The sequence below is a fragment of the Nicotiana tomentosiformis genome, chromosome 6 (assembly GCF_000390325.3).
Source record: "Nicotiana tomentosiformis chromosome 6, ASM39032v3, whole genome shotgun sequence".
NCBI lineage: Eukaryota > Viridiplantae > Streptophyta > Magnoliopsida > Solanales > Solanaceae > Nicotiana > Nicotiana tomentosiformis.
Window position 1 is genome coordinate 76,932,662 of NC_090817.1, and position 27,104 is coordinate 76,959,765.

Sequence of the window (27,104 nt, forward strand, 5' to 3'; positions counted from 1 at the left end):
CTTGTTCTTTCCTAATAAATTTCAGTCTTATAACAAACAAAAAAAATATTAAACATGAGACCTTGCATCATTTCGTCTTCTTGAGCGAGGAAAACGTCATCTTCCATCAGATCGAAACTAGGAGGCATAAGATTAGTACTATTATGTGCTAGCTTATTCTGCTCAGAAGCTGTTGAGTTGTGATTTTTACTTTCGCCAACCAGATTTTTCTTTCCAACGCTTCCTTTTGCTGAGCCCGAAGATCTTATGTTTTGCCCACGTCCCCTTGCTAAAGCACCAGGTTGACTGAAAGTGTCTCGTACATTCTTCAAAGTAACTCCAACTTCTGCAGATTTTGATTTGAGTAAAGCATAAAATAACTTCCAATCTTATAACTGTCACGACCCAAAATCTGACCTGTCGTGATGGCGCCTATCTCAAAACTAGGCAAGCCGATAACATCAATAACCCCCGATTTCCTTTAAGTTTGAAAAACATAATATTTAAATATAATACAAAATCCCACAAATACTGATACGAACACTCCCCAAAACCTGGTGTCACTAAGTACATGAGTATCTAATATGAATACGAGTCTGGAAAATACGGTCTATGATAGTCTGAGACCAAATACAGTAACAATGAGATAGGGAAGGAGAGACAAGGTCTGCGAAATACGGTAGCTACCTCTAAATCTCCGAAAAATCAACTGTGTGAGAGAATCAACACCCGCTATGTCCGAAAATACCTGGATCTGCACATGAAGTGCGGGATGTAGTATGAGTACAACCAACTCAGCAAGTAATAATAATAAATAAGGAACTAAAGATAATGACGAGCTACACGGTTACAGTTCATTTTTCAGTAATTCCAGCAGAGAGTAGACATGCTTTCAATTCCAAAAGTTTAAGTCAAATTAGTTTTATACAGTTCAAGTTCATGTAATCCGGATATAAAATCTTTCAGAGAATTTTCCATCAATGACAGATAGCAACTAAGTGCAACAACAAATAAAAAAAAGTACAGCCTCTCAGAGCAACAGATACTCAACTCGTCACAACAGCTCAACCACTCGGCTCTCAGCTCTCAGCACTGACACTCAATAGGTACCCACGCTCACTAGGGGTGTACAGACTCCGGAGGGGCTCCTACAGCCCAAGCGCTATAATCTGCATGGACAACTCACGTGTCATAGTATAAATATCTGGATCCGCACGGACAACTCACGTATTGCACGAACAACTCACGTGCTATAGTATAATACAAGGATCCGCACAGACAACTCACCACTATACGGACAACTCACGTGCTATAATATCCCGCACGGACAACTCACGTGTTGTACGGACAATTCACATGATATAATATAATATCTCACAATCAGGCCCGCGGCCTCACTCAGTCACAAATGTTTCCAGTCTCTCGGGCTCTCAATAATCATGAAATCAGCCCAAACAACAATGATATGATGTATCAATAATGAACAATAGAGACTGAGATAAAATAAATAGCTAGCAACAAGTTATACAACTTTACAATTTCACGGAATGGACCAAGTCCTAATTCCTACAGTGCACGCCTACACGCCCGTCACCTAGCATGTGCGTCACCTTCATAATACTCACATAAACTAATAATTCGGGGTTTCATACCCTCATGACCAGATTTAAAACTATTACTTACCTCAAAACGTGAAATTCTTTACTCTGCTATGCCTTTGCCTTGCAAATCGGCCTCTGAATGCCTCAAATCTAGTCACAAATAATTCGTTTCAGTCAATAAAAGTTATTGGAATTAATTCCATATGAAAATACGATTTTTCCATATAAATCCGAAATTTACTCCAAATATTGCCTGTGGGGTCCATGTCTCGGAACCCGATAAAAGTTACAAAATCCAAAAGCCCATTCCACCATGAGTCTACCCATACTAATTTTACCAAAATCCGACCTCAACTCTACCCCCAAATCGTCAAATCTTATTTCTAAATCTCTAAGCTCAAATCTCCGATTTACACCTCAAAAACATGTAATCTAGTCGGATTATTCGATGATAATCCAATATTATGGAGTAGAAATGATCACAAGGGACTTACCTCAAGTTTTTCCGTGATTTCTCGCTCAAATATCGCCTCAACCCGTGTTTGGAATGTCCAAAAATGAGAAAATCACGGAACCCTCTGTTTTTGTACACTATCCAGAGGTTCCGCACCTGCGGCCTCTTTAACTGCTTCTGCGGATTTTCCCTCGCTTTTGCGAAATTCCTCGCTTCTGCGATCACCCACACGCAGATGTGTGTCCGCAATTGCGAGATGCCTTCCGCTTCTACGCTCTACAGTCACCAACCCAGCCTCCGCTTCTGCGCATCTCAGCTTGTACCTGCGAGCTTGCTTGTGCGAGTTTCCTGTCCGCTTCTGCGAACCTTGCACACCTGCGATGTCCATTGCGCTTTTGTGTGGTCGCACCTGCAAGCCAAGTTTCGCAGGTGCGATTGCACCAGAAGGCAGAAACTTCAGATTTCTTCTAAGTCTGAATTTGATCCGTTAACCATCCGAAACTCACCCGAGCCCCCCGGGACCTCAACCAAATATATCAACAAGTCAGAAAACATCATTCGGACTTAGTCAAACCTTCAAATCACATCCAACAATACTAAAAATGCGAATCATACATAGATTCAAGCCTAATGAACTTTGAAACTTTAATTTCTACAAACGACGCCGGAACCCATCAAATCACGTACGATTGACCTTAAATTTTGCACACAAGTCATAAATGACATAACGGAGGTATTCCAATTTTAAGAATCGGATTCCGACCCTGATATCAAAAAGTTAACCCCCTGCTCAAACTTTCCAAAATTCAACTTTCTCCATTTCAAGCCTAATTCCTCTACCGACCTCCAAATAATTTTTCGGACACGCTCCTAATTCCAAAATTACCATATGGAGCTATTGGAATCATCTAAATTCAAATCCGAGGCCGTTTATACATAAGTCAATATCTGATCAATTCTTTTCCAACTTAAGTTTTCAATTATGAGACTAAGTATTTCGTTTCACTCCGAATTCCTTCCGAACCCGAACCAACTAACCCGATAAGTCATAAAATAACTGTAAAGCATAAATTGAGCAGTAAATGGGAGGACGGGATTATAATATTCAAAACGACCAGCCGAGTCGTTACATTCTCCCCCACTTAAATATACGTTCGTCCTCAAACGTGCCAAGAGTTGTTCCAAGCCATCTAATCACTATTTCATCTTACCATGCGCGTACCCGGGGGTGATCCCACGTTACCCTATTCCACATTGGCCTGACAACATAATACAACTGAAAATCCTTAATTTAGCCTTAGCCCAAAAACCTAGGAATTCAATTCCCAACCTGCAGAATTACTTTTCCAGACACGAATCTTACATTTACACACTATATGAGTCTAAACAAGCTGCATCGAGCTATAACTATAATCACGGATATAATCACCCAGCATATTACACAACTCACTCGCTCGTAGCACCATTCCTGATCACAGTAACTACTCCAAACCAACCAAGTACTAGTATAAATCCCTGCAGTCAACATCATTCCACAACCTTCATACACTACCAATGATGAAAGAAATAATCAAAAACTCATAACCACTCATCAGATCAACTACCCATGGAGCTCTCTCGCCTCAACCAAAACCATATCCCTCTTGAATATACCATAATCAAGCCTGATAGTACCCATTCTAGGTGCAATGATCTTATATTATTAAACACAACTATCCCACAGACACGCCACATCAATATAACTCCAGCCACCACTGCGCAATCCGTGTACCCAAATATGGGAGATGTATCAAGGAAGAGAACCATATTGCAAGTTCAACACGCACCACCACAACCACAATATTACAACCAACTCCTCAAATTTCATGAAGAGGATAACTATAGGTGCATGTACACAATTCCTCAAATACGATGCTCATGTAACTTTTATCGTAGAGGAAGAAAAGCAATGAAATCCGATAAATTATCAAAGAAATAAAATTCCCACACACGACACGGACAACTCACGTGCCAATAGTATGAATCGCCTAGCATGGTCACAGGCCTCCAGTCCCAGCATATCATACAAGAGAAATTAAACAAGTACACTTGTATATGATAATGCAATAAGATTCTCATGCTCCTGGACTGGTATAAATAGCACGCCATAGGGTAAGCATGTGCAAAGTCTGCTATCACACTTCAAATCGGCAATTTAATGCAGAAATAGTAATTACCCCGTTTATTCAAGGAATTAGCCTCTTTGTAACCTCAAGTGTAGCCCAGATAGTTCTCAACAAAGGTAAGAACACGACAAATGTTATAACTTTACGCTTAAAAATCAACTCTAGGCATATCATAGCCTAAGCATTCTTTCGAGTATAAATACTTGCTCCGATGCCCGCACATGGGCTCAAACCTCACATATATGCGCACTCATAGCGCATAGCTATCACAAATAATTAACACAACTAGTGCCTCCACCGATTTGTAAATAAAATACTCACCTCAAATAGGTCGCAACCCCGAAATAATATACTTCTGAGAACTCACAGTCTCCAAATTCATCGAGCACATGAATCACCGTAACTGATCCCATCTCCAGCACTCGAATGACTAACACATTTTTCATGCACGATCATCCCACGAGGAATACTTTCATAATTCTTCCGTGCCATATAGCATTAATTTGAATATCAACAGTCTATCAACCAGGTAAGTACTGTAATACCGATGAATATCCGTAAGTCAAAACACAACGCGCCTTCTGAAATGTGCACCCTTCTCAGGAATTACCGAGCAGTTATAACATTCATAGAAATATTTGAAACTGACCATGCTATCCAACATTCGTTACCTTCTCTTCAAGACTGAACTGTCACATTGTATATGTAAATCCTAATCCCGCACAACACACCACATCTATTATGCCATCATATGACAAGCACAAGAATCCCATTATCAACTCTGAGTCACCAGCAAATTACATACCCGATTAGTTAGAAACCTTTCTCTTGCTTCCTTCCAGGAGGGAATCATAATACACAACATATTTCCTATACCAGTAGAAAATATCCAGTTCAAACTATGGTAGAAGCAATCAAGAACACCTTGAAATCTGTTTGCACATAACCAATCTATCAAAATTGAATTCCTCTAACTCGACCAAGCCATGTAGGTTACCAAACCCAAGAATATTGCCACCCAAACATCTATAGAGTCTCACCACATCATAATTACCCCCAAAAATATCCGAACATGCCATTACCATACTGGTCTAGCCTACTACCCAGTGGTCCTGTTTACTTGAGTTTCTTCTGAATTATCCTCAAGTTGATACTTCTCCTTATCAGAACTCCATGATACTTACCCAAAGCTCACTACCAAATGTCCTAACATAAAATTGCTTCGCCCTAATGCCCATAAGTTCCTATATTCTTCTTAAACACCCCCATAAGTAACCCAACCGAAACGTCCACTCTGAAAATAGCTTATGTTAATTTAAAATTGTTCTTCTTGCCCTTCTTACACTGAAATATATAATCCATAGTCATACAGAATTACCGTATGTCCCGATACCATCCAATGTAAGTAACCGATTCTAATGATATACAAATTTGAAATATTTTCAATTGCCACATATATATTTTGAATCCATTAGAACCCTCTCGAGAGTCATCCACTCTGCTCAAATCTAATTTGCTCCGCCCAAACGGGCCGAAAGGCACATGTCCCATTAGCACAACAACCCCCAAAGAAGTAACCATGCCTTAACACCACCAATTAAATTCATACTTCTTGCGCACTACGTTCTTCAAAATAACAATTTAACCATTCCATGATTTTCGTATTTTTATAAAGTGCCATATAACCCGTATTCAGGAATTTTCTTACTCGAGTCATCCTCGATCTCCATTTCTGCAAGTATAACTGATCCACAAGTATGACTCAGACCAAAACTAAAATTTAACACATAACCCTTAAATCAAATTGTCAATAGCAGGCTCCCACACTTAGCTTTAAGCTGCAATTATATAAACTTAGAACACACAAGGATTTCTCCTTCTCAATTACCATGATCTCGCACCGTTAACCCGCCAGACTTCTCGAAGTCTTTTGTTAAGCTTTTCATGAACATTCTGAATCACCAGCCACAGTCACACACTCGACCTCTTACCGGGTAGCAAGTAATATTCCTTGCAGAAGCTTCATCAACATCACGTCACCGCTAACTGCTCACAAGAGATAACCCACCCGTGGAATTCCTTACCGACATCTTCCGACGACACTGCAATGGGTGAAAAGATCACGTAATCAGTAAATTCTCCTGAGCTCATGCTCGCCCACCATTTGTATAAGTCTGCACTTTGCCTTTTGACATCAATTGAAAGTTCAACAATACCTTCCGAACTCAAGTCATATTGCGCTTGAAACGATAATCAGATCTTCACATCCCTCTTCATTTCAAACAAATTCCTTTCTGCCATATTCAATCTTTCTTCGTACAGTAACCATCACTCCAAAATACAGTCTGTAGGCCAAATCACATTCTATCACGATTCCAAACCGTTCTACACTTTCTCAAGGCGCGCGACTACCCTACCACAGAATCCGTATGCTAATCTGTCACTCTTACTTCAGTTAAACCATCTCCTTTAAGCAACTTTTCAACCTCTACTTCTCTTACTTGACCTGCTAGTACTTCAACTACCGCGAAACACTTTCCGTCATGTCTTCCCTCATAATTTGCTACCCAACTGTTGCATCAAATCAAAATGCATCTCTGAAGCAAATGAACCAATAAATTGTTACCGACCCTAAGCCTCTTCGAAGATCATCCTTCTCGAGCCATCAACATTAGAAATACTCATTCGATTCTGAACCGCTGCATACAGCTATCTCTAGCAACCGCCCCTCATGCACCATTTCATAACTCCCTGCCCCGAAGGCAAAATCCAAGAAGACTGTAACACCGGTGGACCATAATGCGTTCAAACAAGGACGGCGACACAGCATCACAATGAAAGTTTGACCATGCTCGCAAATACCAAGTCTTGTTACTTTAACAACCAAACTTGGACATCTATAGTCCGACAGCCTTTCCTCCGCTGGAATTAATTGTTGAACCCCTTAATCATGTACTGAGAAATCCTCTCTTCGAGCCATTCGCCGCCTCAACGCATAACGAGCAACTTACCATTACACCAATATTGTGCGATAATAACGCATAGCCATCGTAGCAACCCGTGCACAGTCTTGAAATTATAAAAAAAATACAGATACTGAGCTGGAATAAAAGAACATTCAAATCATCTTAACATATCCCGCAGTTACATCATACTCATCACAAGGCCATTCCATCGCTCATCGAGCCACAAATTCCACTCGTAGGGACATTACCGGACATATGAGTCCAAATGTACATGTTACAACTGAAGCTACCAAGCCTAAGCTGCGGTCTAAACCTGGCCTCAAGTCCTCCGGACTGGCCCATCACCAAAACACAGAATACACATCTTGAACCTCGTTCATAGAATCCCAAGCCGGCGATGCACAGCTGATACCGAGCGCTCACACGCACATACAAAATGCGTGGAAGGAATTCAAAGAGTTATGTTTCAAGCTGAATCAATTTCTCACGATAGAATACAAGAAAGTGAAATTTTCCTAAGGATTCGACAGCCTCTCAAAGATAAGTACAGACATCTTCGTACCAATCCGCAAGACTCTACTAAACCTGCTCATGACTCGTGAGAACTATGTTACCTAGGGCTCTGATACCAACTTGTCACGACCCAAAATCTGACATATCATGATGGTGCCTATCTCAAAACTAGGCAAGCCGATAACATCAATAACCCCCAATTTCCTTTAAGTTTGAAAAACATAATATTTAAATACAATACAAAATCCCAAAAATACTGATACGAACACTCCCCAAAATATGGTGTCACTGAGTACATGAGCATCTAATATGAATACAAATCTAAAAAATACGGTCTATGATAGTATGAAACCAAATACAGTAACAAGGAGATTGGGAAGGAGTGACAAGGTCTGCGAAACATGACAGCTACCTCTAAATCTCCGGAAAATCAACTGTGTGAGAGAATCAACACACGCTATGTCCATGAACACCTGGATCTGCACACAAAGTGCAGGGTATAGTATAAGTACAACCAACTCAGCAAGTAACAATAATAAATAAGGAACTGAAGATAATGACGAGCTACACAATTACAGTTCATTTTTCAGTAATTCCAGCATAGAGTAGACATGCTTTAAATTCCAAAAGTTTAAGTCAAATCAGTTTTATACAGTTCAAGTTCATGTAATCCGGATATAAAATCTTTCAGAAAATTTCACATCAATGACAGATAGCAACTAAGTGAAACAACAAATGAAAAGAAAGTACATCCTCTCAGGGCAACAGATACTCAACTCGTCACAACAGCTCAACCATTCGGCTCTCAGCCCTCAGCACTCACACTTAATAGGTACCCGCACTCACTGGGGGTGTACAGACTCCGGAGGGGCTCCTACAACCCACGCGCTATAATCTGCACGGATAACTCACGTGCTGCACGGACAACTCACGTGCCATAGTATAAATATTTGGATCCGCACGGATAACTCACGTGATGTACGGATAACTCACGTGCTATAGTATAATACAAGGATCCGCACGGACAACTCACGTGCTGCACGGACAACTCACGTGCTATAATATCCCTCACGGACAACTCACGTGTTGCATGGATAACTCACGTGCTATAATATAATATCTCACAATCAGGCCCTCGGCCTCATTTAGTCACAAATCTCTCCAGTCTCTCGGGCTCTCAATAATCATGAAATCAGCCCAAACAACAATGATATGATGCATCAATAATATACAATAGAGACTGAGATAAAATAAACAAGTAAACTGTGACTGAGTACAAAACAACAATTACGCAGGTAGTTCAACATGTACACGACCTCTGTGGGTCCCAACAGTACTAACATATAGCCTAAGCATTGTTTATAACATAATTTGCAGTCAAATCTCTATAACACAGGGAGAGCATATAGCTAGCAACAAGTTATACAATTTTACAGTTTCATTGAATGGACCAAGTCCCAATTCCTATGGTGCACGCCCACACGCCCGTCACCTAGCATGTGCGTCACCTCCAGAATACTCACATAAACTAATAATCCGGGGTTTCATACCCTCATGATCAGATTTAAAATGGTTACCTCAAAACGTGAATATCTTTACTCTGCTATGCCTTTGCCTCACAAATCGGCCTCCGAAAGCCTCGAATCTAGTCACAAATAATTCGTTTCAGTCAATAAAATTTATTGGAATTAAATCCATATGAAAATACGATTTTTCCATAAAAATCCGAAATTTACTCCAAAACTTGCCCGTGGAGCCCACGTCTCGGAACCTGACAAAAGTTATAAAATCCGAAAGCACATTCCACCACGAGTCTACCCATACTAATTTTACCAAAATCCCACCTCAACTCGACTCCCAAATCGTCAAATCTTATTTCCAAATCTCTAAGTTCAAATCTCCGATTTACACCTCAAAAACATGTAATTTAGTCGGATTATTCGATGATAAATCAATATTATGGAGTGGAAATGATCACAAGGGATTTACCTCAAGTTTTTCCATAATTTCTCACTCAAATATCGCCTCAACCCGTGTTTGGAATATCCAAAAATGAGAAAATCACGGAACCCTCTATTTTTGTACACTGTCCAGAGGTTCCGCACCTGCGGCCTCTTTAACCGCTTCTGCGGATTTTCCCTCGCTTCTGCGATCACCCACACGCAGGAGCATGTCCGCACCTGCGAGATGCCTTTCGCATCTGTGCTCCACAGTCACCAGCCCAGCCCAGCCTCCGCTTCTGCGCATCTCAGCTCACACCTGCGAGCTCGCTTGTGCGAGTTTCCTATCCGCTTCTGCGAACCTTGCGCGCCTGTGATGTCCATTGCGCTTCTGCGTGGTCGCACCTGCAAGCCAAGTTCCGCAGGTGCGATTGCACCAGAAGGCAGAAACTTCAGATTTCTTCTAAGTCCGGATTTGATCCGTTAACCATCTGAAACTCACCCGAGCCCCCCGGGACCTCAATCAAATATACCAACAAGTCATAAAATATCATACGAACTTAGTCAAACCTTTAAATCACATCCAACAATACTAAAAACGCGAATCACACATAGATTCAAGTCTAATGAACTTTGAAACTTCCAATTTCTACAAACGACGCCGGAACCCATCAAATCACGTCCGATTGACCTCAAATTTTGCACACAAGTCATAAATGACAGAACGAAAGTATTCTAATTTTTAGAATCGGATTTCGACCCTAATATCAAAAAGTCAACCCCCGGTCAAACTTCCTAAAATTCAACTTTAGCAATTTCAAGCCTAATTCCTCTACCGACCTCCAAATAATTTTTCGGACATGCTCCTAAGTCCAAAATTATCATACAGAGCTATTGGAATCATCGAAATTCAAATCTAAGGTCATTTACACATAAGTCAATATCTGATCAATTATTTTCCAACTTAAGTTTTCAATTATGAGACTAAGTGTCTCGTTTCATTCCGAATGCCTTCCGAACCCCGAACCAACTAACACGATAAGTCATAAAATAACTGTAAAGCATAAATTGAATAGTAAACGGGGGAACGGGATTATAATATTCAAAACGACCGATCGGGTCGTTACAATAATAAACCAAAAAAAATTAAAACTTGAGATTTTGCATCATTTTAGCTTCTTGAGTGAAGGAAATGTCGTCTTCCATCGTATCAAAACCAGGAGTCATAAGATTATTACTATTATATGCTAGCTTTTTCTGCTTAGAAGCCCCTGAGTTGTAATTTTTAATCTCGCCAATCAGATTTTTTTTGCCATCATTTATTTTTGCAGAGCCCAAAGATCGAAAGCTTTGCCCTCGTCCCCTTGCTAAAGTCACAGGTTGAATGTATGCATGATGTACATTCTTCAAAGCTGCTCCTATTTCTGCAAATTTTAATTTATGTGAAACATCAAACCAATACCAGTCCAATTAGAAACAAAACAAAACAAAAAATTATAACTTAAGGGACCTTGCATCGCTTTAGCGTCTTGAGAGAGGAGAGCATCGTCTTCCATCGAAGCGAAATCATGGGCACAAGGTTATTAGTATGTGCAAGCTTATTCTGCTCAAAAGCTGTTGAGTTGTGATTTTTTCTTTCTCCAGTCAGAGTTCTCTTTTCAATACTTGTTTTTACAAATCCCAAAGATGCAAAGTTGTGTCCTCTTCCCCTTGCTAAAGCACCACGTTGAATATATGCATGATATACATTCTTTGAAGTTGCTCCCATTTCATACTTCTGAAATTTTGATGGATTCATGTCAACCTAAAATAAGATAAGTATGGAGTAATTGTTAGTTGAGAAAGATAAAAATCATTAAGATCAGTAATAAAATTATTCATCCACAAGAAATTTTTCATGCCAATATTACTGATAAAAGAATTAACTTGTGTTAGAATTAGAAAACACAAACAAAATACAACAAGGCTGAACTTGTAAAATCACATATTTAACAAGACATTGCAGCCCTTTTCTTACAACAAAAATAGAAACCAATATTAGTTCCTGTCAAAAGGGGGAAAAATTTATAGCCAACTGATGATGAACTTATCTGTAGTTAGAAAAACAAAGACAACATACATGATACAACAAGGTTGCACTTGTAAAACCACATAGCCCAACGACATATTGTTGCGAATTTCTTTCAAGAAAGAAAGAGAAAACTATCATTAGCAGCACAAAATGTTCAACACTAATAAGATAAGATCAAAGATAAATCAATTTTTCCATCTCATGAAAATAAAAGAAATAAAATTATTTGGACTTTTTATATTTGTAATGCCGATAAGTTCTTACTGCTAAAAGTCCATTTTAACTGAAAATTCATGTCAAGTAAAAATGCATCACATTATATTCTTTGGAACAAGGATAAACTGATTGTACATTTTCTATTACCTCTATTCTACTAGTAATAATAAGACAAGAGTATGAGCCTTGAAAGAAGTCTAAACATGATAAATATGTAACTAGTGTTGGCAATATTGTAAAAGGAAAAAACAAAATGAGATTTATAATGAATCAATAGTATGCCAAATTATGCAGTTTATTTTTTTTTTATAAGGTAGAAATTTTATTCTGAATGTACCACAAATTGGTACCAAATGAGTACATCAGACTGCAGGGAGTACCCATAACAGTCGTTTACATTTTTATTCCTAGCAAGTCCAGAAAATCCATGAATGGATTCATTCTAACTATTAGTTCCAGTTAAATGGATTCATACTAACTATTAGTTCCAGTTATCATAGAAAGCAAGAAGCAAGAGGCCTAAGAAAATAAATATTAACAGCATGCACGATAAAGGTCAAAAACCTTCATGAGTTCTTTTCTTTTTCATTTGTGTAGAATTATCCAAATTCTCCAAATCGTCATCCTTTTCTTGCAAAATGTCAAAAGTATCACGAGGTAAACTTTTCTTGCAACATGCCAGCCTTTATGTCACGATCCAAAAATCAAACCGTCATGATTGCACCTAATCCAACCTGCTAGGTAAGCCAATTAATAAAATAACATAATATAATAATACTGATGTGAATCAAAGGTGAGATAACTGAATTTTATACAACTCCCCAAGGACTGGTAGTACAAATCATGAGCTTTTAAGATTTAGAATTTACAAAGCTGGTATGAAATAAAGTACATCATCTGTTTGAACTATACAAGAACAGATTAAAACTCTAAAGCTACCAAGATCAAGAGGCAGCTATAATCGGAATGCAGGCACACCTTCAAATCCAGCTCCCGCCATGTACAGGAACATCAGCATCCAACATCTGCACGCAAGGTGCAGAAGTGTAGTATGAGTACAACCGACCCCATGTACTCAATATGTAACAAACCTAACCTTAGGTTGAAAGTAATGACGAGTTGGGACAAGGGTCAGGGTCCAACTCCAATAACTAGCAACAGTTCATAACAATATGATAAAGATAGTGCAAGAAACAATTCAGCTGGTTCACAGTTACGGAAAATAGGCATATTTTTCAAGTATAACAGTATATCTCATATCTTTCACCGAAAACCTCAAAAATATATGAATAACTTTGAAAACTGTGATTTTCCCAAAAAAGAAACCTTTTAACAATAAATAAGATGTGTCATTTACAGATAGCATGAGAAAAATACATCTCTATGTCTACATATCAATATAGAGATAAAATCATGAATGTCACCAAAATCGGGTAGCATGAGGAAATGCATCTTTATGCCTGTATATCAAGTACGCATGTCAAATGCAATGCATCTCAATGATGAACTCATGTACTCACACTCTCAAAGTACTCAATCACTCAATACTGTACGGGGCAGGTCCAGCCCAGGGAAGATCCATCCCTTAATATAAATAGCAACTGACAGTCAGTCACGCAGTACTGTATAGGGCCAATCCAGCCCAGGGAACTCTATCACAAATATAAAAATACACGGCAACTTCATGCCCAGGGAACTCCATCCCAAATATGAATATATGGGGAAACTCCATGCCTAGGGAACTCCATCCCATTAATAATATCCACTACGCTCACTGTTGGTGTGCAGACTTCGGAAGGGCTCCTTCAGCCCAAGCGCTATAATAAGCTAGATCCAGGCATAAATAAATAAAAATATTTTGCGGCGTGCAGCCCGATCCCTTAAATATTACTCACAATCATGCCCTCGACTTCACTCAATCAATAATCTCTCCAGTCTCTCGGGCTCACAATGCTCATGCTACGCAACCTTAATAAATGATACGGGATGTGAAATGATGAATGCGACTGAGTACATAACTATAATTAAGCACATAAACCGACAGCAAAGAACGACCATTGTGGGTCCCAATCGTTCCAGCATATAGCCTAAACATGAATTATAGCATAGATTACAGCTCAAGTTCTCTAACATATAGAGTACAGTAAAAATGTTCAGATAAGATAGCTCCACAGTTCCACGGAATCGACTAAATCACAACTCACACAGTGCACGCCCACACGCCCGTCACCTAGCATGCGCGTCACCTCAACATCAATCACATAACACGTAATTCGGGGTTTCATACCCTCAACACCAAGTTTAGAAATATTACTCACCTCAAACAAGCCAAATCTAATACCGAGCAGGCCAAGCAATGATCAAAAATATCATCCCGCGCGTACCGACCTCTGAACGTCTCGAAACTAGCCAAAAGCAACTCAAATATATCAAATAATACCAAAGAAAACAAGCACAATCGATAAAGGACGAATCTTTAATCAAAAGTCCAAAATCAACCCAAAAGTCCAACCTGGGCCCGCACCTCAGAACTCGACAAAACTTATAAAATCCGATAATTCATTCAATTACGAGTCCAACCATACTAGTTTTACCCAAATTCGACTCCGTATCATTGTTCAAAACTCAAAAACTCACTCTATGAAACTTTAGGCTAAAACCCCCAATTTCTCTTTAAAAATTCATAATCCAAATACCAAAAATAAAGATAGAATCACGAAATATAATCAAAACCGAGTATAAAACACTTACCCCAATCCTTGTGATGAAATTTGCCTTCAAAATCACTTAAATTCGATCTCCCCAACTCAAAATGAGAATAAAATAGCCAAACCCTCGATATATAGCTTCTGCCGAGGTATCGTCACATCTGTGACCCACTTAGCTGCTTCTGCGGCATCGCTTTTGCGGCAAGCATTTCGCTCCTGCGAATGACCACTGGTAGCCTGCCCTCACACTTGCGGCAGAAAGTCCACTTCTGCGATCATCCAGGTGCGAGTTAAAAATGCGCTTCTGCACTTCCATCGCCTCTGCGTTCCCAGCACCGCATCTGCGATCACGCAGGTGCGGAAAATAACCTCGCACCTACGACACTTCCTTGATCCTTCCATGCCGCTTCTACGGCCACTGCCTCGCTTGTGCGACGTCGCACATGCACCCAACATTCCGCAGGTGCGATCACACCAGGACTGCTCAAAAACTAGCCTTAACAAAAATTGATCCAAACGATCTGAACCTCGTCTGAAACTCCTCCGAGCCACTTAGGACCCTGTCCGAATATACCAACAAGTCATATAACATAACGCGGACCTACTCGAGGCTCCAAATCATGTATAATAACATCGAAACGATGAATCGCGCCTCGAATCAAAATTGATGAATTTTGAACTTCCAACCTCCAAATCTCGCGCCGAACATATCAAATCAACCCAGAATGAACTCAAATTTTGTACAGAAGTCCCCAATAAAATAACGAAGCTATTCCAATTCTGGGAACCACAATCTGAACCCGATATCATCAAAGTCAACTCCCAGTCAAACTTATGAACTTTCCAAACCTTCAAATTTACAACTTTCGCAAATTAGTGCTGAATCCTTCTAGAAATATCTAAATGCAAATCCGGGCATACGCTCGAGTCTAAAATCATCATCCGGACCTAACGGAACAATCAAAACTTCGTTCCGGGGTCAAATTCGCAAAAGTCAAACTTAATCACCTCTTCTAACTTAAAACTTCAATCATGAAATTCATTCTTCCAAATCGATTCCGGATAACCTGAAAACCAAAACCGATGATTCACACAAGTCATAATACATCATACGGAGCTACTCATGTCCTCAAACTATCGAGTGAAGTGCAAATGCTTGAAATGACCGGTCGAGTCGTCACATCCTCCCTCACTTAAACATACGTTCGTTCTCGAACGTGCCAAGAGTCGTTCCAAAGCCATCAAATTGCTGTATAACCTTGCCACGCACATACCTGGGGGTGATCCTACGTCACCCTATTCCATATAGGCCTGACAACGCAACATAACTGAAGATCATTACTTCAACCTTAGCCCGTAAACCACATAATCCAATTTCCAACATCTGAAATTTCCTATAAGATCTAAATCTCGCATCTACACACTGTATAAATCTCGTATCAAGCCATAGCCATAACTCAAGATGTAGTCACATGATATATCGCATAACTCGCGTACTTGCAGCAATAACTTCCGATCACAATAACTCCTCAAAATAAACCCGGTACCGGTAATAAACCTCATATCAAATAAAATCTCATTCTAAAACCTTCGTATACTGCCAATGATGAAAGAAACACAAAGAAACTCATAACCACTTATCAGATCAACAAGTCATGGATCTCCATCTCCTTCGACAAGAACTATAGTTAATTTCTAAGTCGATCAGCGACATTATCCTTCCAGATATACCGAAAACAACTCTGATGGCACCCATTCTAGGTCTAATGATCTTACTTTATCAAGCCTAACTATCCTATTGACATGCTACACCAATACTACCTAGAAGCACGACCTGTGCAATCTGTGCACCAATAAGCAACAACTCAAATGTACCCAAAATGGAAAATGACTCAATTGAGAGAACTGCCCCGCAAAATCAACAAGTACCACCACAACCGCAGAGCTATGAACACATCATACATGGTAGAATCAAGACTCACGAATCTAACACAAAGGATCATAACCCAACTTAACTTCGCTGCAATGTGTGACCCCATCCAAACACTGGTCCACATGAAATACCTCAAGCCACAATGCTCAAAATCAATAACCACGCACAATTTGTCATCAAGTACCCAATGTGCATGACCATAACCAAGGAGAAGCAAATAGCACAATATAGCACAGTCTGGAGAGAACATAACCAAGGTACAATCAACCATTCAACACCCTAATTTCCGTTTTGCTCGAATTCCGCTATAAGGCTCAAATAGGACCGCACCATGTGTGCCTATAACCAACGGATCCCAACCTTTCGTAGCATAGAAGGGTAACTCATAGAACATCTCCGAACACGAATAAGCTCAACTCTAACCGAATGGCACATCCCTCAACAACAGTAGTACGGAGTCAACCAATCCAATCCGTTGTAGAATACACATCCTCATTGGCCCTGCCAATGGACCCCAAATCCACTTTGGTCACCCACAAATAGATACATAACACTCCGAAAGTCCACAATGACTGAACCATAACACATATTATCATCTGGCTAGCTTCGGCCACAACTTCACATTCCACAACCACGAAACAATCTGTTTCTGAGAATTCCTGGTCTCCATGTCCATAGAACACATGAATCACCATATCCGATCCCAACTCCATCGCCCGAATGTCTAACACATTTCTCATACACGATCATCCCACGAGAAATACTTCTAAAATTCTTTCGTTCCACATAGAAAAATCTGAATATCAACAGTCAATCAACCAGGCAAGTACCGCAATCCCAATGAAGCATCCGTAGGTCAACACACAGTGCGCCTTCTGAAATGCATACCCTTCTCAGGAATTACCAAGTAGCATCCATCTAAATATCTGAAACTGTCCATGCTGCCTAAGAATTTATGACCTTTCCTTCAGAACTAAACCGTGACCTTGCACACGCAAATCTCAATCCCACAAAACACACCGCATCTATCATGCCATCATATAAAAAGTACGAGAATCCCATAATCAACTCTGAGTCCAGCAGAATACCTACCCGATCAGTCAGAAACCTTCCATTTGATCCCACCCAGGAGAAAGTCACAATACGCAACATGCTCCTCACGCCGGTAGGAAATATCCATCTCAAACTGTGTTAAAAACAATCGAGAACTCTTCGAAACCCATTTGCACATAACCAAGCCATCAGAACCGAATTCCTCTAACTCAGCCAAGCCACGCAGGTCACCAAAACCCAAGAGCATTGCCACGAAACACCTGTAGAGACTCACCATATCATAAGTACCCCAAAGAACCAATCATATCCATTGTCGTGTTGATCCAACCTACTACCTAGCTATCCTATTTCTCCGAGTTCCTTCCGAATTGCCCTCAAACTAACACTTCTCCTTGTTAGACTACCACGATCCTCACCACAAGAGATCCTAGCATAAAATCACACCGCCCTAAGGCCCATAAGCCGTTGTATTCCCTCTTAAGCACCCCAAACGTACCGCAACCGAGATACCCATTCTAAAGAGACCTTCTGTGAATCTGAAGCTGTTTCCTTCACCTTTCTGATACCGAAATGTAAAATCCTTAATGATATAGAAATACCGCGAGTCTCGACACCATCCAATGTAAATCTCAAATCCTAGCCATATACAAATCTGGAAAATTCATAATTGCTACATGAAAATCTTGAATCTATTAGAACTTTCTCGAGAGTCATCCACCCTGCTCAAATATCAACTACACCGACCAAACAGGCCGAATGACCTGTGCCCCATTAGCAGAACAACACCTAAAGAAGTGACCCCGCCTTAGCACAACCAAGCAAATTTCTACACCATGCGCACTACATCCGTCACGAATAACAACTCAAATCACTCCATGATTTCCATATACCCATAAGGTGTAATATAACCCATATCCAGAAATTTCTTTACTCGAGTCATCCTCGAGCTCAACCTCTGCAAGTCATAACCGATCCACAAGTATGCCTCAGACAAAAACTAATACAACACGTAACCATAAAATCAAATTGTCAATAACAGACTCCCCCACTTAGCTCAATGTTATAGAATAGAACATCTGATAGCTCACCATACCCATACTCTATTACTGCCATAATACCGCAAGGAGATTCAACTAAATCCTTCATAAGCTCACTTAACACAAACCATATAGTACCTCAAATTATCTACTAAGTTCGCATATATCCATATGACGATCAGGTCAACTTTCTCAACCAAATTCAAATTCAAATCTCAACATATATACCCCACGGTAGAAAAGAAACTCTCCATACAACATTATAAGGATCACACCTCCGTAGATTACTCCGCAGGAGATAACCCACCTGTTTAGCCTCAAATTGGCATCTTGTTATACCTTTTCGCAACCACGATTACTATGTCATCACTTAATCTTCCTGTGTCTGAACTCACAACAAGACATGAAAATCTACTTCGTTCCACAATTAAACAACATGAACAATCTTTCAACACACTCATAACTCGAGACTATACGTCACATCAAGACACCAATCAAGCACCCAATAGTCCTTTTCCCATCGCAAGCAAACTCTTTCCGTCACATTCAAACCATCTGAACACATCCCGCAGTCACAGCATACTCATCATATGGCCATCCAGCCACTCATCGAGTCACAAATTCCACTCATAGGGATGCTACCGGACATATAAGTCCAAAAGCACGTACTCACATAACCAAAATCCCTATGCTCAAGCTACGGTCAAAACTCGGCCTCAAGTCCTCTAGACTGGCCCATCACCAACACACAGAAAACATGTCTCGCACCTCATCCATGGGATCCTCAAGCCATCGATGCACAGCTAATATCGAGCGCTCACATGCGCATTCGAATATGTGAAAGGAAATCGAAGAGTTACGCTTCAAACTGAATCAATTCTGCACGATAAGGAAAGAAAGATGGGAAATTTACCCTAAATGTCCTATAGCCTCTCGAACATAGGTATGGACGTCATCATACCGATCCGCAAGACTCTACTAGACACTTGCTCATGACTCGTAGAACCTATGAACCTAGAGCTCTGATACCAATTTGTCACGGCCCAAAAACCAAACTGTCGTGATGGCACCTAACCCAACCCGCTAGGTAAGCCAGTTAACAAAATAACATAATATAATAACACTGATGTGAATCAAAGTTGAGACAACTGAATTTTATACAACTCCCTAAGGACTAGTAGTGCAAATCAAGAGTTTTTAAGATTTAGAATTTACAAACCTGATATGAAATAAAGTACATCATCTGTTTGAACTATACAAAAACAGATTAAAACTCTAAAGCTACCAAGATCAAGAGGCAGCTATGACTGGAACACAAGCACATCTTCAAATTCAGCTCCCACCGTGCACAGCAACATCAACATCTAATATTTGCACGCAAGGTGCAGAAGTGTAGTATGAGTACAACCGACCCCATGTACTCAATAAGTAACAAACCTAACTTTAGGTTGAAAGTAGTGACGAGTTGGGACAAGGGTTAGGATCCAACTCCAATAACCAACAACATTTCATAACAATATGATAAAGATGGTACAAGAAAAAATTCAGCTGGTTCACAGTTACGAAAAATAGGCATGCTTTTCAAGTAAAACAGTAGATCCCAGATCTTTCCACGAAAACCTCAAAAATATATGAATAAGTTTGAAAACTGTGATTTTTCCAAAAAAAAACCTTTCAACAATAAATAACATGTTTCATTTTCAGATAGCATGAGGAAAATACATCTTATGCCTACATGTCAATATACAGGTGAAATCATGAATGTCACCAAAATCGGGTAGCATGAGCAAATGCATCTCTATGCCTGCATCTCAAGTACACATGTCAAATTTAATGCATCTCAATGATGAACTCATGTACTCACACTCTCAGAGTACTCAATCACTCAGTACTATACGGGGCAGGTCTAGCCGAGGGAAGATCCATCCTTCAATATAAATAGCAATTGACAGTCAGTCAAGCAGTATTGTATAGAGTCAATCCAGCCCAGGGAACTCCATCTCAAATATAAAAGTACAGGGCAACTCCATGCCCAGGGATTTCTATCCCAAATATGAATATATGGGGCAACTCCATGCCCAGGGAACTCCATCCCAAATATAATATCCACTGCGCTCACTATGGGTGTGCAGACTACGGAGGGGCTCCTTCAGATCAAGCGCTATAATAAGCCAGATCCAGTCATAAATAAATAAAAACATGTTGTGGCATGCAGCCTGATCTCTTAATTATAACTCACAATCATGCCCTCGGCCTCACTCAGTCAATAATCTCTTTACTCTCTCGGGCTCACAATGCCCATACTAAGCAGCCCTAATAAAGTATACGGGATGTGACAATATATGATAACAGAGACTGAGACATGATATGAAATGATGAATGTGACGGAGTACATAACTGCAATTAAGCACATAACTCGACAGCAAAGAACGACCGATGTAGGTCCCAATCGTACCAGCATATAGCCTAAACATGATTTCTAGCACAGATTATAGGTCAAGTGCTCTAACACATAGAGTACAGTAAAAATGTTCATATAAGATAGCTACACAGTTCCACGGAATCGACTAAATCACAACTCATACGGTGTACGCCCACACGCCCGTCACCTAACATGCGCGTAACCTCAACATCAATCACATAACATGTAATTCGGGGTTTCATACCCTTAACACCAAGTTTAGAAGTGTTACTTACCTTGAACAAGCCTAATCCAATACTGAGCAGGCAAAGCGATGCTCCAAAAATGTCATCTCATGTGTACCGACCTCCGAACGGCTCGAAACTAGCCAAAAGCAACTCAAATACATCAAATAATGCAAAAGGAAACAAACTCAATCGATAAAGGTCGAATCTTTAATCAAAAGTCCAAAATTAACTCAAAAGTCCAACCCAGGCCCGCGCCTCGGAACTCAACGAAACTTATAAAATCCGACAACCCATTAAATTACGAGTCCAAACATACTAGTTTCACCCAAATTCGACTCTGAATCGATGTTCAAAACTCAAAAACTCACTCTATGAAATTTTAGGCTAAAACCCCCCAATTTATCTTTAAAAATTCATAATTCAATTACCAAAAACGAAGATAGAATCACGAAATATAATCAAAACCGAGTATAAAACACTTGCCCCAATCCTTGTGATGAAATTTTCCTCCAAAATCGCATATATCCGATCTCCCCAACTCAAAATGTGAATAAAATAGCCAAACTCTCGATATATAGATTGTGCCCAGGTATCGTCGCATCTACGACCCACTTAGCCGCTTTTGCGGCGTCGCTTTTGCAGCAAGAGTTTCGCTCCTGTGAATGACCACTAATAGCCTTCCCTCGCACATGTGGCAGAAAGTCTGTTTCTGGGATCACGCAAGTGCGAGCAAAAAATGCTCAAAATTTCACAGGTGCGATCACACCAGGACTCCTCAAAAATCGGTCTTAACAAAAATTGATCCAAACGATCTAAACCTCGTCCGAAACTCCTCTGAGCCACTCGGGACCCCGTACAAATATACTAGCAAGTACTATAACATAACTCAGACCTACTCGAGGCTCCAAATCACGCATATTAACATCGAAATAATGAATCGCACCTCAAATCAAAATTGATAAACTTCGAACTTCCAACCTCCAAAACTCGCGCCGAATATATCAAATCAACCCGGAATGAAATCAAATTTTGCACACAAGTTCCAAATGACATAACGAAGCTATTCCAATTCTCAAAACCACAATCTGAACCCGATATCATCAAAGTCAACTCCCGGTCAAACTTATAAACTTTTCAAACTTTCAATTTTCTAACTTTCGCCAATTAGTGCCAAATCCTTCTAGAAATATCCAAATGCAAATTCGGGCATACGCTCGAGTCTAAAATCATCATCCGGACCTAACGGAACAATCAAAATTTCGTTCTTGGGTCAAATTCGCAAAAGTCAAACTTAATCACATCTTCCAACTTAAAGCTTCAATCATGAAATTCATTCTTCCAAATCAATTCTGAATAACCTGAAAATCAAAACTGACGATTCACACAAGTAATAATACATCATACGGAGCTACTCATACCCTCAAACTACCGAGCGAAGTGCAAATGCTCGAAACGACCGGTCAGATCGTCATACTTTATTTGAAGGATCGTCGACATAAAATACTTGTAATGCTTGGTTTGCTAATACAAATAGCTCATTAGTTTTCAATAATCGCTAACAGTTAACACTCACAAAGCCATATTCATCCATTTTAACTCCCTTTTCTTGGTGATACACATCAAACTAGATACATCTAAACAAAATCACTCTTTTTCCTCCAATAAATTGCAATTCAAGAATCTCAGTAAGTTCTCCATAATAATCAATACTTTTATTCTCTTCATCTGTCTCACCAACTACAACCACCCCATAGTTTTAAGTTCTCAAACCCCTATCATAGTCTTACACATAAAACCTATATCCATTAGTAATGTAACCTTTGAGACGTCTCACATATGGTAGGGGACCACGTGATAAAGTGAGCAAATCTTCCATTTTCTTATTGTTATCACATTTGTACAATTCAACAACCTATCAAAATTAATTATATAATTTAATTAGCAAATACTATATAAAAATTATGTTTAAAAAAATAACAATAGTATATAACTAGTACTAACCTTTTTTTAACCAGCTAATGAACGCCCTATCTGAATGTTTTTGAGAGGTATCACCTGGAATTTGTGAAAACTCTCTACAAAAAATTAAAGAATAACATGTCATTTTAATTGAAATCATGGATAAAGTATAAGTGAATTAGTATGTCGAGTCAATACTTACTCGAGAAATGGTTGAATTTTATCATAGTTCTTCAAAATATAAATATGTGCTTGCTCTAATTCATCTGGATTAAGTTTGTCTAATTTTTCAACTCTTAATTCTTTTCCAGGTTGACAAAAAACTGTTAAACCTCCATCAGATTCAATAACACCACCATCATAATTTCGCTCAAGGCGATTAAACTTTATTTTCATTGTATGCAAATACCTTGAACATAAAGTCAAACATCCAATTGCCAAATATCCCTCCGCAATAGAACCTTCTGGGCAAGCCCTATTACCAAATAAAGATTTCAAAAAGTATAGCCATCGCTCCACTAGATACATCCATTGATATTGAATAGGTCCAGTAATCATAGCCTAAATATCTAAATGGATCGGCAAGGGCACCATCACATAAAATATGAAGGAGGGAATACCTTTTCTAACTTGCACAGAGTTATAGGAATTTGAGTTGCTATTTGTTCTAACTTATCCATTCTTAAACATTTTGCTCCAAGTAAGTTGAAAAATAAAGAAAACTCAATAAGAGGTTCACATACAGATTTGCAAAGCATACCACGTATAGCAAGTGGAAGTAAATATTGTAGAAGAATATGGCAATCATGACTTTTTAGGTTTGAAATTTTGCGATCTTTAGTATTGACACACTGAGATATATTTGATGAATATTCATCTGGAACCTTTAAGTTCTTTAGGAATCTGAAAAATCTGTTCTTCTCTTCAGGAGATAACGTGTAACATGATATTGGTAGCTCATATTTATCCCCATTCTTAATTGGATGCAATTCTTTCCTTATGTTCATTACTTGCAAATCCAATCGAGCTTTTATGGTATCTTTGGTTTTTCCTTTGATATTTAAGACTGTCCCCAAAATATTATCACATATATTTTTCTCAATATGTATCACATCTAAATTATGTCGCAATAATGGAGTTTTTCAATAGGGAAGATCAAAGAAAATACTCTTCTCATTCCAATTATTACTCCTACTCTCATGTGATATTTTAGGCTTCTTCTTTGGATCCTTTGTTAGTGGTAAACCATCTAAATGATCCACTTGATCAAGTATATCCTCACTCGATAAAATTTTGGATGGTAGTCTTCGCTACTTAGTGCCATCAAATGATTCTTTATCATTCCTCTATTTGTGATTAAGAGGAAGAAAGAGTCTATGACCCATATAATACTGCTTTTTATCATTTTCTAGCCTAATTGAGGATGTTTCTTTATTGCAACATGGGCAAGCCAATTTTCTTTTACTCTATCCAGATAAATTTGCATAGGCCGAAAAGTCATTAGTGGTCCATAATAAAGCTGCATGCAACATAAATTTCTGTCTAGTTGACGCATCAAAGGTCTCCACTCCAGTTTCCCATAATTTCTTTAATTCATCCATCAAAATTTGAAGATAAACATTAATTGCATCTCCCGGACTTTCAAGACCAGGAATAAGTATCGACAAAATAAAATTCTCTTGCTTCATACATAGCCAAGGTGGTAAATTATAAGGAATAAGTACAACAGGACAAATATTGTACGGAGTTCTAGAACTTCCAAGTGGCTGAAAACCATCACTAGCAAGTCCAAGTCGAACATTGCGAGATTCAGCGGCGAAAGATTGGTGAAGCTCATCAAACTTTTTTCATGCCATTAAGTCAGCTGGGTGCCTCATTATTCCATCGTCAACTCTTTTTTCATGATGCCATGTCATTAAAGATGATATCTTTGAGGACATAAACAATCTTTGGAGTCTTGGCTTTAAGGGAAAATAACGTAAAATCTTGTGCGCTATCTTTTTTCCCACTCTTAAATTTAGTTTCTCCACTATGTTTATCCTCTTTCCATCTAGATGCTCCACAAACTTTGCAAGATTCAAGAAACTTGTCATCCTTCCAATATAACATACAATTATTCTTACATGCATCAATCTTCCTGTAAGAAAGTCTAAGATCCTAAATTATCTTCTTTATCTCATAATATGAATCTGGCAAGTTTGATTCATCAGGCAATAGATCTTCCTTCGACATCTTCAACAACATTGTAAATGACTCATGACTCTAACGCCCAATACTTTTGATATGAAGCAATTTAACCATAGTAGAAAGTTTAGAAACTTTTGAAATTTGGTACGATGGTTGCTCAAAATCCTTTAAAAGCCTATAGAATTTTTTTGCTTCAAGATTTGGTTCCTCCTCAAGAAAATCATCACCATCAATGTTCGTATTATCTACATCAAAATCAGGGTATAAATATCTTAGGATCCTATGTATTTCATCCTTACCATCAACTTCTTCAATGTCATCATCTTCAACATCTTCTGAATTTGATTGTGGCTCACCTAACTTTTTTCCGTGATGATACCAAAAAGTATAATTTTAAATTATTTCATGTACTATTAAATGTGACTTAACCATCTCACGTGTTCCCGAAGATGTATTACAACATTTGATATATGGACAACGTATTACACGCGCTTCACTTAATCTTGTAAAAGCAAAATCCAAAAAACTGTCCACCCCAAGCTTGTAAGCATTACCAAGTCAGTCATTGACAAGTTCCATCCATTTCTTATCAGGCGCCATAATCTGGTGCATATGTAATATATATGTATATATGATTAAAATATATGTATTAGCCAGAAGTAAACACTTATTCAACAAGCCAACAAATAAGCAAACATTTCAACTTGTATGTAGTACAAATGTATACTAAAGCAAAATCGATAATAATCATCGTATCGCCTTTAAAATCGCTAATTCGGATTGAAAAATCTAAAGTAAAAGCAAACAGATGTTACATATGTGAGCTTTCTAAAGTATCACAGCCACGACCAATGCTTTAGAAACAAAACAATGATCATCTAACAACTTTTACAATAATGAATACAAACATCACTAAGAAATATAATGAAAACAAAACAATAATCATATAACAACTTCTATTTTCTGGAATCAAAATTAAAGGGCTAATTAAGAAATATAGTTCAACTTTATTTGGCCAGAACATCATCTTCTAGGTAAGATAAGAAAACAGTACTTGATTAATTCATTAAATTATATAGCAAATAACTTTTCAGAGAACTAGTCAAAGAAGTATTTTTCTTCTGTAGTAATTATATACAATAGCAAAAGGCAATAATTTTTTTAAAAATAGCAACATCATGCCTTGCTATTTTTATTCCACTAACATATTATTTTCATTGTTACATGGAGTTTCTCTGTTGAATCTTTCTGAAATAATACATTAATATTATGATAATCTTTTTGCAGATTGCTTTGATCACAAATGGTCATAAGAAGAGGTTTTTTCAGGAACTAATCAGTGAAGATCTAAGGAACACCACATCTAAACACATATTGTTACAAACTAAGAGGTAAATTTAATCCTTACAAACATGTTTGATTCTTAAATCTTAATCTTCGAGTAAGCAAACAAATAGCAGAGGTACTGCAAGATGCCTCGCCATAAAGGGCGTCAATGTAACTATAAATCAGAAAAATATACATGTAATTCTAAGAAGAAATCCAATATTTGAAAAGCAGAGACATAAAAAAAAAAGGGACCCAATTTCACAATAGTTATAACTACAAGTTTAGCGACTTGAGTTTACCTTGACGAGAAGGAGAACGAAACCCTATTAGCATTGACACAGATT

General features: G+C 38.7%; 1 protein-coding gene across 1 annotated transcript; it reads right to left on the reverse strand.

Moving 5' to 3' along the window:
* Positions 1–11: 11 nt before the first annotated feature.
* LOC138894244 (uncharacterized) lies at positions 12–27,104 on the reverse strand. The gene is made up of 4 exons (XM_070178926.1): positions 27,060–27,104; positions 11,129–11,422; positions 10,857–11,042; positions 12–325 (listed from the first exon to the last, which is right to left on the reverse strand). Exons 2-4 carry the CDS (start codon positions 11,172–11,174, stop codon positions 12–14), a joined length of 546 nt encoding a protein of 181 aa, XP_070035027.1. The 5' UTR covers positions 11,175–11,422; positions 27,060–27,104.